The sequence below is a fragment of the Musa acuminata genome, chromosome BXJ3-5, assembly GCF_036884655.1.
Source record: "Musa acuminata AAA Group cultivar baxijiao chromosome BXJ3-5, Cavendish_Baxijiao_AAA, whole genome shotgun sequence".
NCBI lineage: Eukaryota > Viridiplantae > Streptophyta > Magnoliopsida > Zingiberales > Musaceae > Musa > Musa acuminata.
Window position 1 is genome coordinate 3,184,031 of NC_088353.1, and position 11,140 is coordinate 3,195,170.

Below are 11,140 nucleotides of genomic sequence, written 5' to 3' on the forward strand. Positions count from 1 at the left end.
AAACTTAAAATTCAACCACACCTTTCACCTTTTTGTGTTGTATTATTTTGTCATGTTTACAACTTCTCAATGACATTCCATTTTCTTGTTTGTATTATTTTCCTTTGTTGGTGCTGGATCTATCTCTGGAATACTTGCTGAGATGGCTCCTTTTAAGTTAGCAAGCCATAACAAAGGCAACAATGACTAAGAAGTTGCAATAGATGTGTTTTGTTGAATGAGGAATTCTTATAAGGTCTATCAGTGCTCCAACTTAATTTGTTTGGGTATACACTCTGAAATTTCACTTTTTTAAGGATCTCTGTATAGAGATTAATTAACAGGTTAAACATGTTAATACAGAAGCAATCAGATTTGTTGACAGGTTAAACATGTCTCTACACTCTACAAGTCTGTCTACGAGTTGCTTAAAACCGTTAGTTCTATATTCTTCATTGCCAAAGCTTATCATGTAAGTGATGGCTCTAAGGAACTCAATACTCATATTTGGCAAAATTAGATTAATCATGATTAATAAAGCAATGAGACCAAGAAAGATCTTGATTGAGTAGTAAGATTCCTGATTCAATATTGAACATCATGACTTACAGGAAAGAGAAGAATAACATGATCAAAGAAGAGAATAGAGGATTTCTACATACGATATCACAATATCATCATCTAAAATTGAACGCAAGGTTTTCTGGTCAGACTGATCCCGACCTGTCCATACTCTGTTTCCCGCTAGATGGGTCTCCTTCATCAGGAGCAATCATTCCTTCAGACATTCAGATGATATAATAATCACCATGACAAGGTCTTTATAGATCCTCCTAAGCTAAATCCTTTCATACATAGATTATAACACTAGAACTCTCTTGAGATCAATTATTGGTCTTCGTTTTTGTTTTTTTACTCATTTGATGTTGCCTAGAAGGATTTCTTGTGAAACTGACGGCAGGCTGCATCTGTAGCAAACAATTTTTGATAGTTCCTCATTCTCAGAGTGGTCATTATCTATCCACTAAAGGATAGCTAATAATGATATTTCTGTATGTACTTTTCAGGACACCAACTGAGGTGCAGGAAAGAACCTTAAATGGAAGAATGGATCAAGTTTGAGGCACCTGAAGAAATGCTAGGGAGTTTAAAATATCTTCCTTTCTCCAAATTTAGAAGCTAACAGATCTTAATCGGGAAACCATAGTTGTTTGATTAGGTTCTTATCATAGAAGCAGAATATGCAAACAGCTGATGAGGCATCTGCCTGAATGAAGCTATATATCGATAGAAACGTTCAATAATTTTAAACTATATTGGAAAATTCACTTTTTTTTTCGCTCAGTATAAATTATTAATTCATTTTATCTTGTAATCTTCTTTGCTTGTTTGTAATCCATCTCATATATATAGATACAATTTAACTCATATATTTTTCTTAGCTCTGACTGTTTTTTTTTTGTATTAATTATCCCATATTATTTCATCTGTTTGATGCAGTTATTTGTTATTCTTAGAAATTCCTTGATTTCTTGTTTGATGTTTAAATGGCAGGACCGTGAATCAAAGAAAGATACTGTGCAAGATGAACAAGCAGAAACTGAGATGCAGGTGTTTCAACCGTGAATATTGGGCAAAACTTCTTCTTGAGATAATTCAAAAAAACCATCACATAAATGCAGTCATTCCTCCTCCTAGTAAGAACACCGTCTGCAGCACACCACAAGAATTCTATACCCCGATGGCGGCATATTCATATTCCCCTTGTCTTTTGCTTCACACAGTGTAGTGCTGCTGAATTGTGTCAATGTCCAGTCCCTTTAGCTTCACCACGGACTCGACGTGCCCTTTCAGCGTGTTTAGTTCCCTCAGCCTGCAACAAAAGCACTGCATCAAATCGACATTTTGCTGACAAGCTCAATGATGTCGTCTTTCTAGTTTGGTGCAGGTTATTACCGGGCAACCTCGGCGCGCCTCATCGCCTGATCAGCGATCTCAGACAACTCCCTGTAGCTGTTATTGTCGTTGAAGAGGGCTGAGGTGTCCGGGACCTGCAGGCCATGGAGGGTGCGCTGAGCCAGAGCCCACTGCGCCTCCCTCTCTTCCCTCCCGTAATCCTTCTTCGTGGTGAATGCCGTCTGTGTCGCGGTTTGATGACGGTGAGATCAGCAGTCAAGAGAGGAGTGGAATCTGACGGCTGAAGGTTTACCTTGTTCTGGAGAAGGTTGTCCCAGGCCCTGCCGCTCAGAGCATAGCGGATAATGAACTTGAGGACGTCGAGAGGGAAGTAGGTGACCAAGCTGAAGATCCAGATGATCGCTGCCCATCCCCATCCGATTCCTTGGATCCTAGCGAAGCCCCACGACGCGTACACGGCGATGACGGTGGCCACCTACAGCCAGGGGAATCATGTCGACGTCTGGAAAAGGAGAAGCTTATGATGAAGGAAGACGCGCGAGGTTACCAGCTGCGCAGCGAGGAAGGCGGTGACCAGCAGAAAACCAGGGCGTTCGACGAAGGACCAGCTCCTCGACCTGGTGACGAAGATGAGCGCCTGACTTATGATACTCACTTGGAGGTAGAGAGCTGCCGTCAGCTCGTTGTTGTTGTCCCTGATCGACTTCACTCCAAATTTCTCCTGTTTCGAAGCAGAAGACAATGGTTTCATCAAAAGGAATGGAAGGAAGAAAGAGAATGCAGTGGGTTTGCGGCAGGTAAGCGGTCGGAGTAGGCGCTGCTGCTCACAGGGAAGAAGTCGGTGTCATGAACGAGCCAGAAGAAGACGACGGTAATTATGGCGAGGTAGGCACCGAGGACGATTCCGGTGGCGAAGATCTCCCGGAGCTTCCATGAATCAGGCAAGGGGGAAGGCTTGACCCTGTCCTTGGAGATGGTCATGATGGTGCCGTCGTTGAGGATGGCTATGACGAGGATCATGAAGGGGGAGAAGTCGAATTGCCAGATGAGGGCGATGAGCATGAAGCCGAGCACGATGCGGATGGTGATGGACACGGCGTAGATGGTGTAGTTCTTCATGCGCTGGAAGATGGCACGGCTCGTCAGCACCGCGCTCACGATGACGCTGAGCCCTGGCTCTGTCAAGACGATGTCCGAGGCACTACGGGCAGCGTCCGTCGCGTCCGCCACCGCTATGCCGATGTCGGCCTTCTTCAGAGCTGGTGCGTCATTCACCCCGTCTCCTGTCATGCCACAGATGTGCTTCCTCTCCTGCAACCTCCTCACGATCTCATACTTGTGCTCTGAAACATCAACATCGAGCATGAGATCGAGGTGAATGCAAGCAGGTGAAGAGACCCATCACAAACAGGGATGTATCGTTACCGGGGAAGACTCCAGCAAAGCCGTCAGCCTTCTCAATTAGCTCATCGATGGGGAGGCCGGTGACGTCGTCGGTCTTTTCGCCAAGAAGCGTGGAGGACGGATACATGTTGGTTCCCATGCCAAGCCGCCGCCCTGTTTCCTTGGCGATGGCGAGCTGGTCGCCGGTGATCATCTTGACATTGACACCAAGGTGGAGGGCTTGGCGGATGGTCTCCGCACTGTCGTGCCTCGGGGGGTCGAAGAGGGGCAAGAGACCCATGAACTGCCATGGATCGCCGGCGCTCGCCTTGCTCGCCTCAGGAACCTCTTGCCTCGCCACACCCAGAGCGCGAAGGCCGCGCTCGGCGAACTTATCGATCATGGCATGGACCTTCTTCTTAGTATCATCCTTCAGGTTGCAGAGGTCAATGATCTGAAGCAACGCAGACGATTAGGCACTGGTTGAAGAGGATGATGGTTGATACAAGATCAAAAGATACAGAGAAGACCCAACACGCACCTGCTCAGGCGCACCCTTGCTCGACCGGTGCCACTTGCCGTTAGAGTCGATGTAGGTAATTGCAGTGCGCTTGTCAACCGGATTGAACGGCAAGAAATGGACCTCCTCGATCCCTGCTCGTGCCTGCAAACATGGATCTCGTGAACAAAAGAGCTTGGAACCATGGAAGTTTAAAGCTGCAGCAGCATGGTAATAGTGGATTACCTCCTTAGGTTCAGCCAGCATTCCGACGATGGAAGCATCGATCGCGTCCTGGTTCTCGACCCTAGAAGCCCTCGCAGCGTACAGGACCACTGTGTCCCTATCCAAGCCGTTTACAAACACCTGCAGCAGCCGTTCACAAACATCAGTATCAGTCGATCACTTACCTAAAGTCACAGCGCAAGCATCACCTCGATCAAGTTCCTGTCAACACTGAGCTTGTTGAGGGTGAGAGTTCCGGTCTTGTCGCTGCACAGCACATCCATGCCGGCCATCTCCTCAATGGCGGTCATCCTCTTGGTGATCGCTCCCTGCTCCGACAACCGGTGGGATCCGATGGCCATGGTGACCGATAGCACGGTGGGCATGGCGATGGGAATTCCACCGATAAGCAGCACCAGGAGGTTGTCGATGCCGTCCCGGTACCGCCGGTGCTGGATCGGGTACATGACGATGATCTCGATGATCATCCCCATTGCGATCGAGCAGATGCAGAAGTTTCCGATGGCCGTCAGCACCTTCTGGAAGTGGCCCACGTTGTTGGTGCTGTCGACGAGGTGGGCAGCCTTGCCGAAGAAGGTGTGCACTCCGGTAGCGATGACGATGGCCTCGATCTCTCCTTGCTTGCAGGTGGAGCCCGAGAAGACCTCATTGCCGGGCATCTTGGTCACAGGGAGGGACTCGCCGGTGAGGGCGGACTGGTCGATCTTGAGCGGATCGCCCTCCAAGAGTCGGGCATCAGCCGGGATGATGTCACCGAGCTTGATGCTGATGATATCACCAGGGACGAGGATCGCCGCTTCCTGCTCCGACCACTTCCCATCCCTCAACACCTGTACCAAGTCACCCATTTGGATCGATAAGCCTGCGTGTGGTGTGTCAAGTAAACTATGTACGCAACGAGACCTTGGTCTTGGGAGCGAGGCCGGCCATGAGAGCTGCCGCGGCATTTCCAGCGTTGTTCTCCTCGATGAAGCTGATGGTGGAGTTGATGATCAGGAGGACGACGATGCCAATGAAATCCTGCCAATCTGGTGGCTCACCCTGCGAAATGCAGCCATGCATCGTCAGATGCTCCGATGCTACAGACGATGGAAGAGGAGACAGCAGAATGGAACTTACCCCTCCGTTATCCAACACGATGGCCATGATGGCGGCGATCTCCATGACCCAAGAAAGGGGGTTCCACATGAAGCCCAAGAACTTGAGGAACTTGCTCTCCTGTTGTGGTTTCCAAGACGGACATTGACAATCGAGAGCGTGAGCTCTGATGATCGACACACATACATGCACGGTGAAGAACAATGTAGCAAGTACGAACCTTCTTCTCCTCGAGCTTGTTGAGGCCAAAGATGTGGAGTCGCTGCTCCCCTTCGGCGGTGGTGAGCCCCTCCTGACTACATTTTAGCTGCGTAAATACCTCCTCCACCGGGATACTCTCCTGCAAACAACAGAAGAAAAGCAGGAGGAGTGGTCATTGCTACGTCCGGTACGCAACGCACCAAACCAACAGGAATCAAACAAGCAGAAGTTTGGTAGAGGATCTAACCAAATCCACGGTCTCGTTCCTGATCTCCTCCAGGGAGATGGATCCGTAGCCGTCGGTCGCCATCTTACGTTATTGTTTCCTTCCTTCAGCGCTGCACTGCTTGCTGAGGAGGAGGAAGAAGAGGGCTTCGAGCGTCTATAAGACGAGGAAGGGGGAGGAGAGCACGAAAGATATGGATGCTCTCGAGTTTTCTCTCCCTCTCTTTCTCGCCTGCATAGATGCAGACGAGCGGCTCTCTTCGTGAGGCGTTCAAAGGCGACGAAGGTAGAAAGCGATGGCAGGCGTGTACTTATAGGAGGGAGGGTGGTGGTGACTGCGAGAGGGTGCGGCCCAGTTGTGGGGCTCGCAGCTCAAACCGGAGATCTCCATTCGCGGGCTGCCGCTCGACGGGTGCGCAAGTGTCGGGCTCGGCGTGAGAAGAGGAGCGAAGAACAAAACGGAGGTACGACGAAGTTTCATGTGGTATTTGATGACCTTAAAATAATATGATTAAGGTTGTATTGGATAAAAGATTTAGCAACTGATGTGTGCTCAGTTAATATGATAGAAATTTTAATTGATTTATTAATTTGATAGCTTTGAATCAATAACCTAAAATACTTAAATATAAATTAATATCCTAAAATATATTAATAATGATAGAAATCACAAAAATATATCTTTTTTTTTCGCTTCAAATCTTATTCCTATATAGAAACTATTTATTAAATGGCATCGAAAAGCAAGTAAACGAATATTACGCGTTCACAATCTCAACGGAACGGATCGGTTCGGGTCGATCCGAACCCGATTCGAGCCCTACTCTGTTCAACTGGCTCATTATCTATCCTCTGTTCGATAAGGGTCTTAATGGATGCATCCGACATCTGATTCGAACATCCGACCCATAAGCTTCTCGTATTCAAATACGGCTATCCCACTCGGATCAAAACCACCTCCGCGAAGGAAACGCGAAACACGACGAAAGCTGTTGATACTACGCCTTCGTCGAGTTCGCTGGGTTGGCATGAGAGAGAAACCCTCGATTTCGTTGCGAGAACGGGGGCGCTGAATCTGGAAGCAGAGTCGGCCTCTCGCAAGGATGCAAAGATCATCATGGGGGACGAGATGGAGGTCATCGTAAACTCGTCGATTCCAAGGTGATGGCACCTCTCTCTCGAACCCTTGCATGATCTGTCTGGTCTTTCCGTGCTGCGATGTGGATTTCCTAGGTTGGGTACGGCGACAATGCTTTTGCGAATGAATCATTGATAATGAGAAAGAAAAGAAACCATAGGTTGCCCAATCGACAGCAATGGCTGCATTCACGGTTCTTTGCCCACTAAAGAGGCCTCCTTTTTGTGTTGGCTATTTCGTGTATTTTTTGACCGGAAATATTCAAGAAGGAGCTTTCGAAGCCCTAGGCATTCACATTTGCCAGAAATACTACGATTTGGAAGGTAGAAATGGCTCGGTAGCTGGTATTTCTCCATCCTCTGTTCTTTCTTTTTATTTGACGTCAACAAGGTGAATTTTAGCTGTCGAAGACATGTCGGCAATCTCTTATGGCCCGGCGTGCGTGAAGACGACAAGTAAAGGTTGGGAAGGTTAGCGAGAGATTAGGCAGAGGGAGAGGCGGAAGTTAGTATGCGGGAGAAAAAGAAAGTAAAAAAGACAAACCCTAATTTAGGGCTTATTACCATTGTGCTTAAAATATTAGCAGTGGTTACTAGTGGCCTTCCATAGGACAGGTGATAGGTAATGTGGCATATGGAGATCACTCGAGTGGGTAAAGTGTCATTGACTTCACGGCTAATGGATTAGTTGCAAAACTGCTCCGAACATATATAAGTTTCCGTAAACAGTTGGCCTTAATCGTGGACTATGTAAGTTCAATCGTTATCGGTGTCCGATGAAAACGCCTTACTTGGGATTCAGTAATTTGCATGGATAGATGGACCAATAAAGATGAGAGAAGGTAGCCTTGTTACTTCCATCATTCTCTTATTATGACTTTTCCTAGAACTTTAAGGAGACCACTGAAAATGCCTCAGCTAAGAACTCGGCATGAGTGCTTTTGCGGAGGGGCTTTTTTTTTTGTTTCAAGTTGTGTTTAGCATCAACCTTGTCTCAGTGTCAGAACTTGCAGGCATTCATGAAACTTTGATGTCAGATTACCTCCAAAACTCTTGTCATCATGTTGTCAGTCTTGATTGCAGTAAAATTAAGAACAGAAGGGTATCTTGTTTCATCCGTAGGCTAACTACTTGTTGTGTTTGTGATTTTCTTATGTACTTTACCTTATTATATCCAACAAGATTCTAATCCTGATTATAACTACAACTTGTTGTTGGGTGCTTTATGTGGCTCATTTCATAATTAACTGAAAACAAAGAAAAGCCATCACATTATTATCATTTGATACTGTTTGTACCGAATGATGGAGCACCGATATCACAAACTTAATTGAGCAATCCTGTTGGTTAGCATGAGACTGTTGCACAATTGAAATCTCTCCGTTTTGTATGTAGTTTAATGTAATGAAAAAATTGACAAAATTTACCGCTTAGTATGGCCAGATAATATTCGTTTTTAGATATTGTACTTCGAAGGCAGTGCTAGGCAACGATCGCAAGGACCTCGTATAAATAATCAATGAAATTTTGTAAACGTTAGAGTTACGTGACGTGACACCATTGTAACCTAAGAATTCAGGTATGATGATGAAAGAAAACCAGTGCTATTTATTTAACTATGTATTCACCTGAACATATTTAGCAAGGTTCGACTGGCATAGTAGTACTGATAATGGCTATTTCATTTGGTGACTAACCATCCATGTAATTGCTTACAGGAACAATCATGGTTAATCTTTTTTCTTGGAATATTTCCTGTTTGGGACCTTTGACCTTTGTGTGATTTGTGCAGATTGAAGTCTTTGTAAATTGATGTTTGCTTCCTGTCCATAACTAGCTACCAAAATACAATGGGCACTTGTTGTGACTCTGGAAAACTTGGTTGTAAAGAGAGGCTTAAGCATAGGTTCTGAAGTTTGCATCTGATCCTTCGGATTCGGCATCATTCTGCACAAAATGGAAAACACTTGGTTGTCACAGGAATATTACGTCCAGCTTCTGGTGGTGAAACTTGTGACTAACATCAGAAAATGTTTTTGTTGAAGAAATTGCACCGAAAGGCCTTGTGCCACTAGCAAAGATTATATTGATTTGTAATACAGATACATCTCAGGATTCTGCCACGAGAGAAAGGACCACCCAGCGTGGATCCCTTTTGCCATATTGATCCATGATGGCTCGCCAACTACGGAAGATGGGCCACAGCTAGGCTGCAAGATCGACCAGTTTGAGAATGTGGTGACTTGCAATCAAGGCTTTGTAGCAGAAGCACAGTCGAACCCGGGTAGTAATCCAGTGACTTTGGTAATCCAGTTCTTTGTAACTGAAATTGTCGGGCAGGGACTGTAGCAGAAGCGAAGAAATCATAATCGTCTTATTTGTATGAATCCTTTGTTCTCTGGTTGAAGGTAAGGTAAGACTGGTCATGAAACAATGATTTGTCGGTCAACTCCGTGATGATACTTCCTCGTCAATGATTATGGCAGTGCTTCGGCCCAGTGTGTGCGTGATTTGTATGTTCTCTGATTGGAAATGAAGTCAGATTCATGAATATTCTACCTGTTATCATTTGTGTCACCAACTCAAGTATAGTGTTTCGTGTCGATTTTAGATTTAGATAGAATTAACGAGTATAGTGAGGAGCATTGCTCTTAAAAACATGATAGTTCTCTAGTGTGGGTTTCCACTCCACCCAATCTGCTGTTGTGCACCACAAGCGATGACGACAGAGCGAAGTCAGACGACATTTGCAACACCAAACCCGGCATATCGGATCAACTTTTGTAAGCACCAAATGGATTATTTTATGTTGGCGGAGCCGCGGACTTTCTCGTGGTGAGTGCGAAACCACGTGGATTCCACGCAACGAGCGGGTCCAATAGACCACGGACGAGTTGCGGCAATGTACGCCGTCCACATTCTGTGCGCGCGACGCGTGGCAGAATCTGCTAGTGCTGGAGCTTGCGGAAGTTTCCCTTTCATGTTGTAGGTTTAAATTTAGGTGGAGTCTGTGTCGAATTAGTGGACCAAACTCGAGTTCTTGGATCGCATCCAAATATCAATCAGCATAGTCGATGATGATATTATTTTGCACAGAAATGCAAATAGAGTGACTAATTGGGATTTAAGAGTTCGATGAAGAAATACCACACGATCTTGTTTTCCTCACCAAGTCTTTACCTGTCCACGTAGTCTTTAGCATATCTGACAGAGAGACAGAGAGAGGACTTCCGGAAGTAGTGTTGGGGCAACTACGAGTGAATTGATAAGGATTGACTTGACCGTAGCATTATGCTCTCAACAACAACCAGTCAACACGAACTTTGACTAGTTCTATGTTCTGATACGTGCATACATCGTATTGTATCAGTTGGAACGAAAGGATAGAGAAATCTGAATTCTGAGGCGCGTGTTCTTAAAGTAGTTACGGTGAGTCCAAGTCTCATCCGGGACCAATCAATTAAGTTAAATTCTCGTGCTGAGAGGGACCAAATGTTCTTATTTCCTCACATTTATCATTTAATATGAATGCTACAGAATTTATCCGATTCCAAACTCCGTCATGTCCCTTTTTTTCTTTTTTCCCTCTCCTCTCTCTCTCTCTCTCTCTCTTCTCCATCTATAGAACTGTGAGCCAAACTGGCTTTCACTATGGCTGACGCATTCCCACCGTACGAGTGGCGCCGTTGACACTTTTGCGTGGAAGCTCAATGGCGTGGGTTGGCGGATGCTCGATGGCACTTTGCGCTCACCGGCCCCTCCACGTTATGTGATGAGAGAGAGAGAGAGAGAGAGTGATTCCCAAAAATGCTTTGTCTTCTGCATTTTTTGGATCATGCTCACGCCACATGAGGGAGCTGCCGTGTCGACTGCAGCACCAGGCAAGAAACACGAGGGGTTCAGCGTGGAAGCGCAATCTCCAAGGACATTTAATGGATGTGCAATTTGTCCTGCACTGCAACATGATCGAGTGATATCGTCAGGTATCCGCGGTTGTGCTGCTGCTACTGACGACGACTAGTCATGTGGAGAACGGGCAAACCATTTACTATAGGTTCCATGTTAGGTAGACGTCTTTTCAGTAGGATGATCACCTCCCTCTAAAGAGTTCTGCATCACATGATCACTGCCATTTTTCATCTGTAACTCTGTGTCGTTCCAGTAGATTGGAGGAACATTCCTTTTATCTTCCTTGTTAATTGCTAACTATCCTGTGGTTGAATTAAAAGACGAGTTTTTATGCATTACCCATGGCATTCTGCAGGTTCGATTCCAGACGCATGGATCGTGGACGTCACTGTGCTCCACTCAAATGGTGTCTCCTCCACAAGAATAATGAATATTTGGATGTGAACAATGGGCTCCATCGTATCAACGCCATTATAGATTCTGAGTCGCTTCATGATTAAGATGCGGAAGAAGAAGAAGAAGAAGAAGAATCTACATGTTACCTAC

The 11,140-nt window shown here is 45.9% G+C and overlaps 1 protein-coding gene and 1 long non-coding RNA gene across 2 annotated transcripts; one reads left to right on the top strand and one right to left on the bottom strand.

The window, feature by feature from the left end:
* Positions 1–1,624: 1,624 nt before the first annotated feature.
* LOC135639088 (plasma membrane ATPase-like) lies at positions 1,625–5,859 on the bottom strand. The gene is made up of 13 exons (XM_065152850.1): positions 5,571–5,859; positions 5,343–5,462; positions 5,144–5,242; positions 4,928–5,065; positions 4,213–4,854; positions 4,025–4,144; positions 3,821–3,943; positions 3,322–3,733; positions 2,725–3,239; positions 2,444–2,617; positions 2,189–2,371; positions 1,936–2,117; positions 1,625–1,852 (listed from the first exon to the last, which is right to left on the bottom strand). Exons 1-13 carry the CDS (start codon positions 5,631–5,633, stop codon positions 1,756–1,758), a joined length of 2,868 nt encoding a protein of 955 aa, XP_065008922.1. The 5' UTR covers positions 5,634–5,859; the 3' UTR covers positions 1,625–1,755.
* A 661-nt stretch (positions 5,860–6,520) lies between these two features.
* LOC108952897 (uncharacterized) lies at positions 6,521–9,119 on the top strand. The gene is made up of 2 exons (XR_001978056.2): positions 6,521–6,709; positions 8,478–9,119. It is a non-coding gene; the product is annotated as an uncharacterized LOC108952897 (long non-coding RNA).
* The last annotated feature ends 2,021 nt before the right edge of the window (positions 9,120–11,140 follow it).

What these genes read in the sequence shown, in the direction of transcription:
- LOC135639088 (XM_065152850.1), bottom strand. Translation starts at nt 5,633, where the DNA reads ATGGCGACCGACGGCTACGGATCCATCTCCCTGGAGGAGATCAGGAAC. An exon ending in TTGACAGGAACTTGATCGAG is followed by an intron (nt 4,145 to 4,212) that starts GTGATGCTTGCG and finishes CGGCTGCTGCAG; the next exon opens with GTGTTTGTAAACGGCTTGGA. An exon ending in CTTTGCTGGAGTCTTCCCCG is followed by an intron (nt 3,240 to 3,321) that starts GTAACGATACAT and finishes TTGATGTTTCAG; the next exon opens with AGCACAAGTATGAGATCGTG.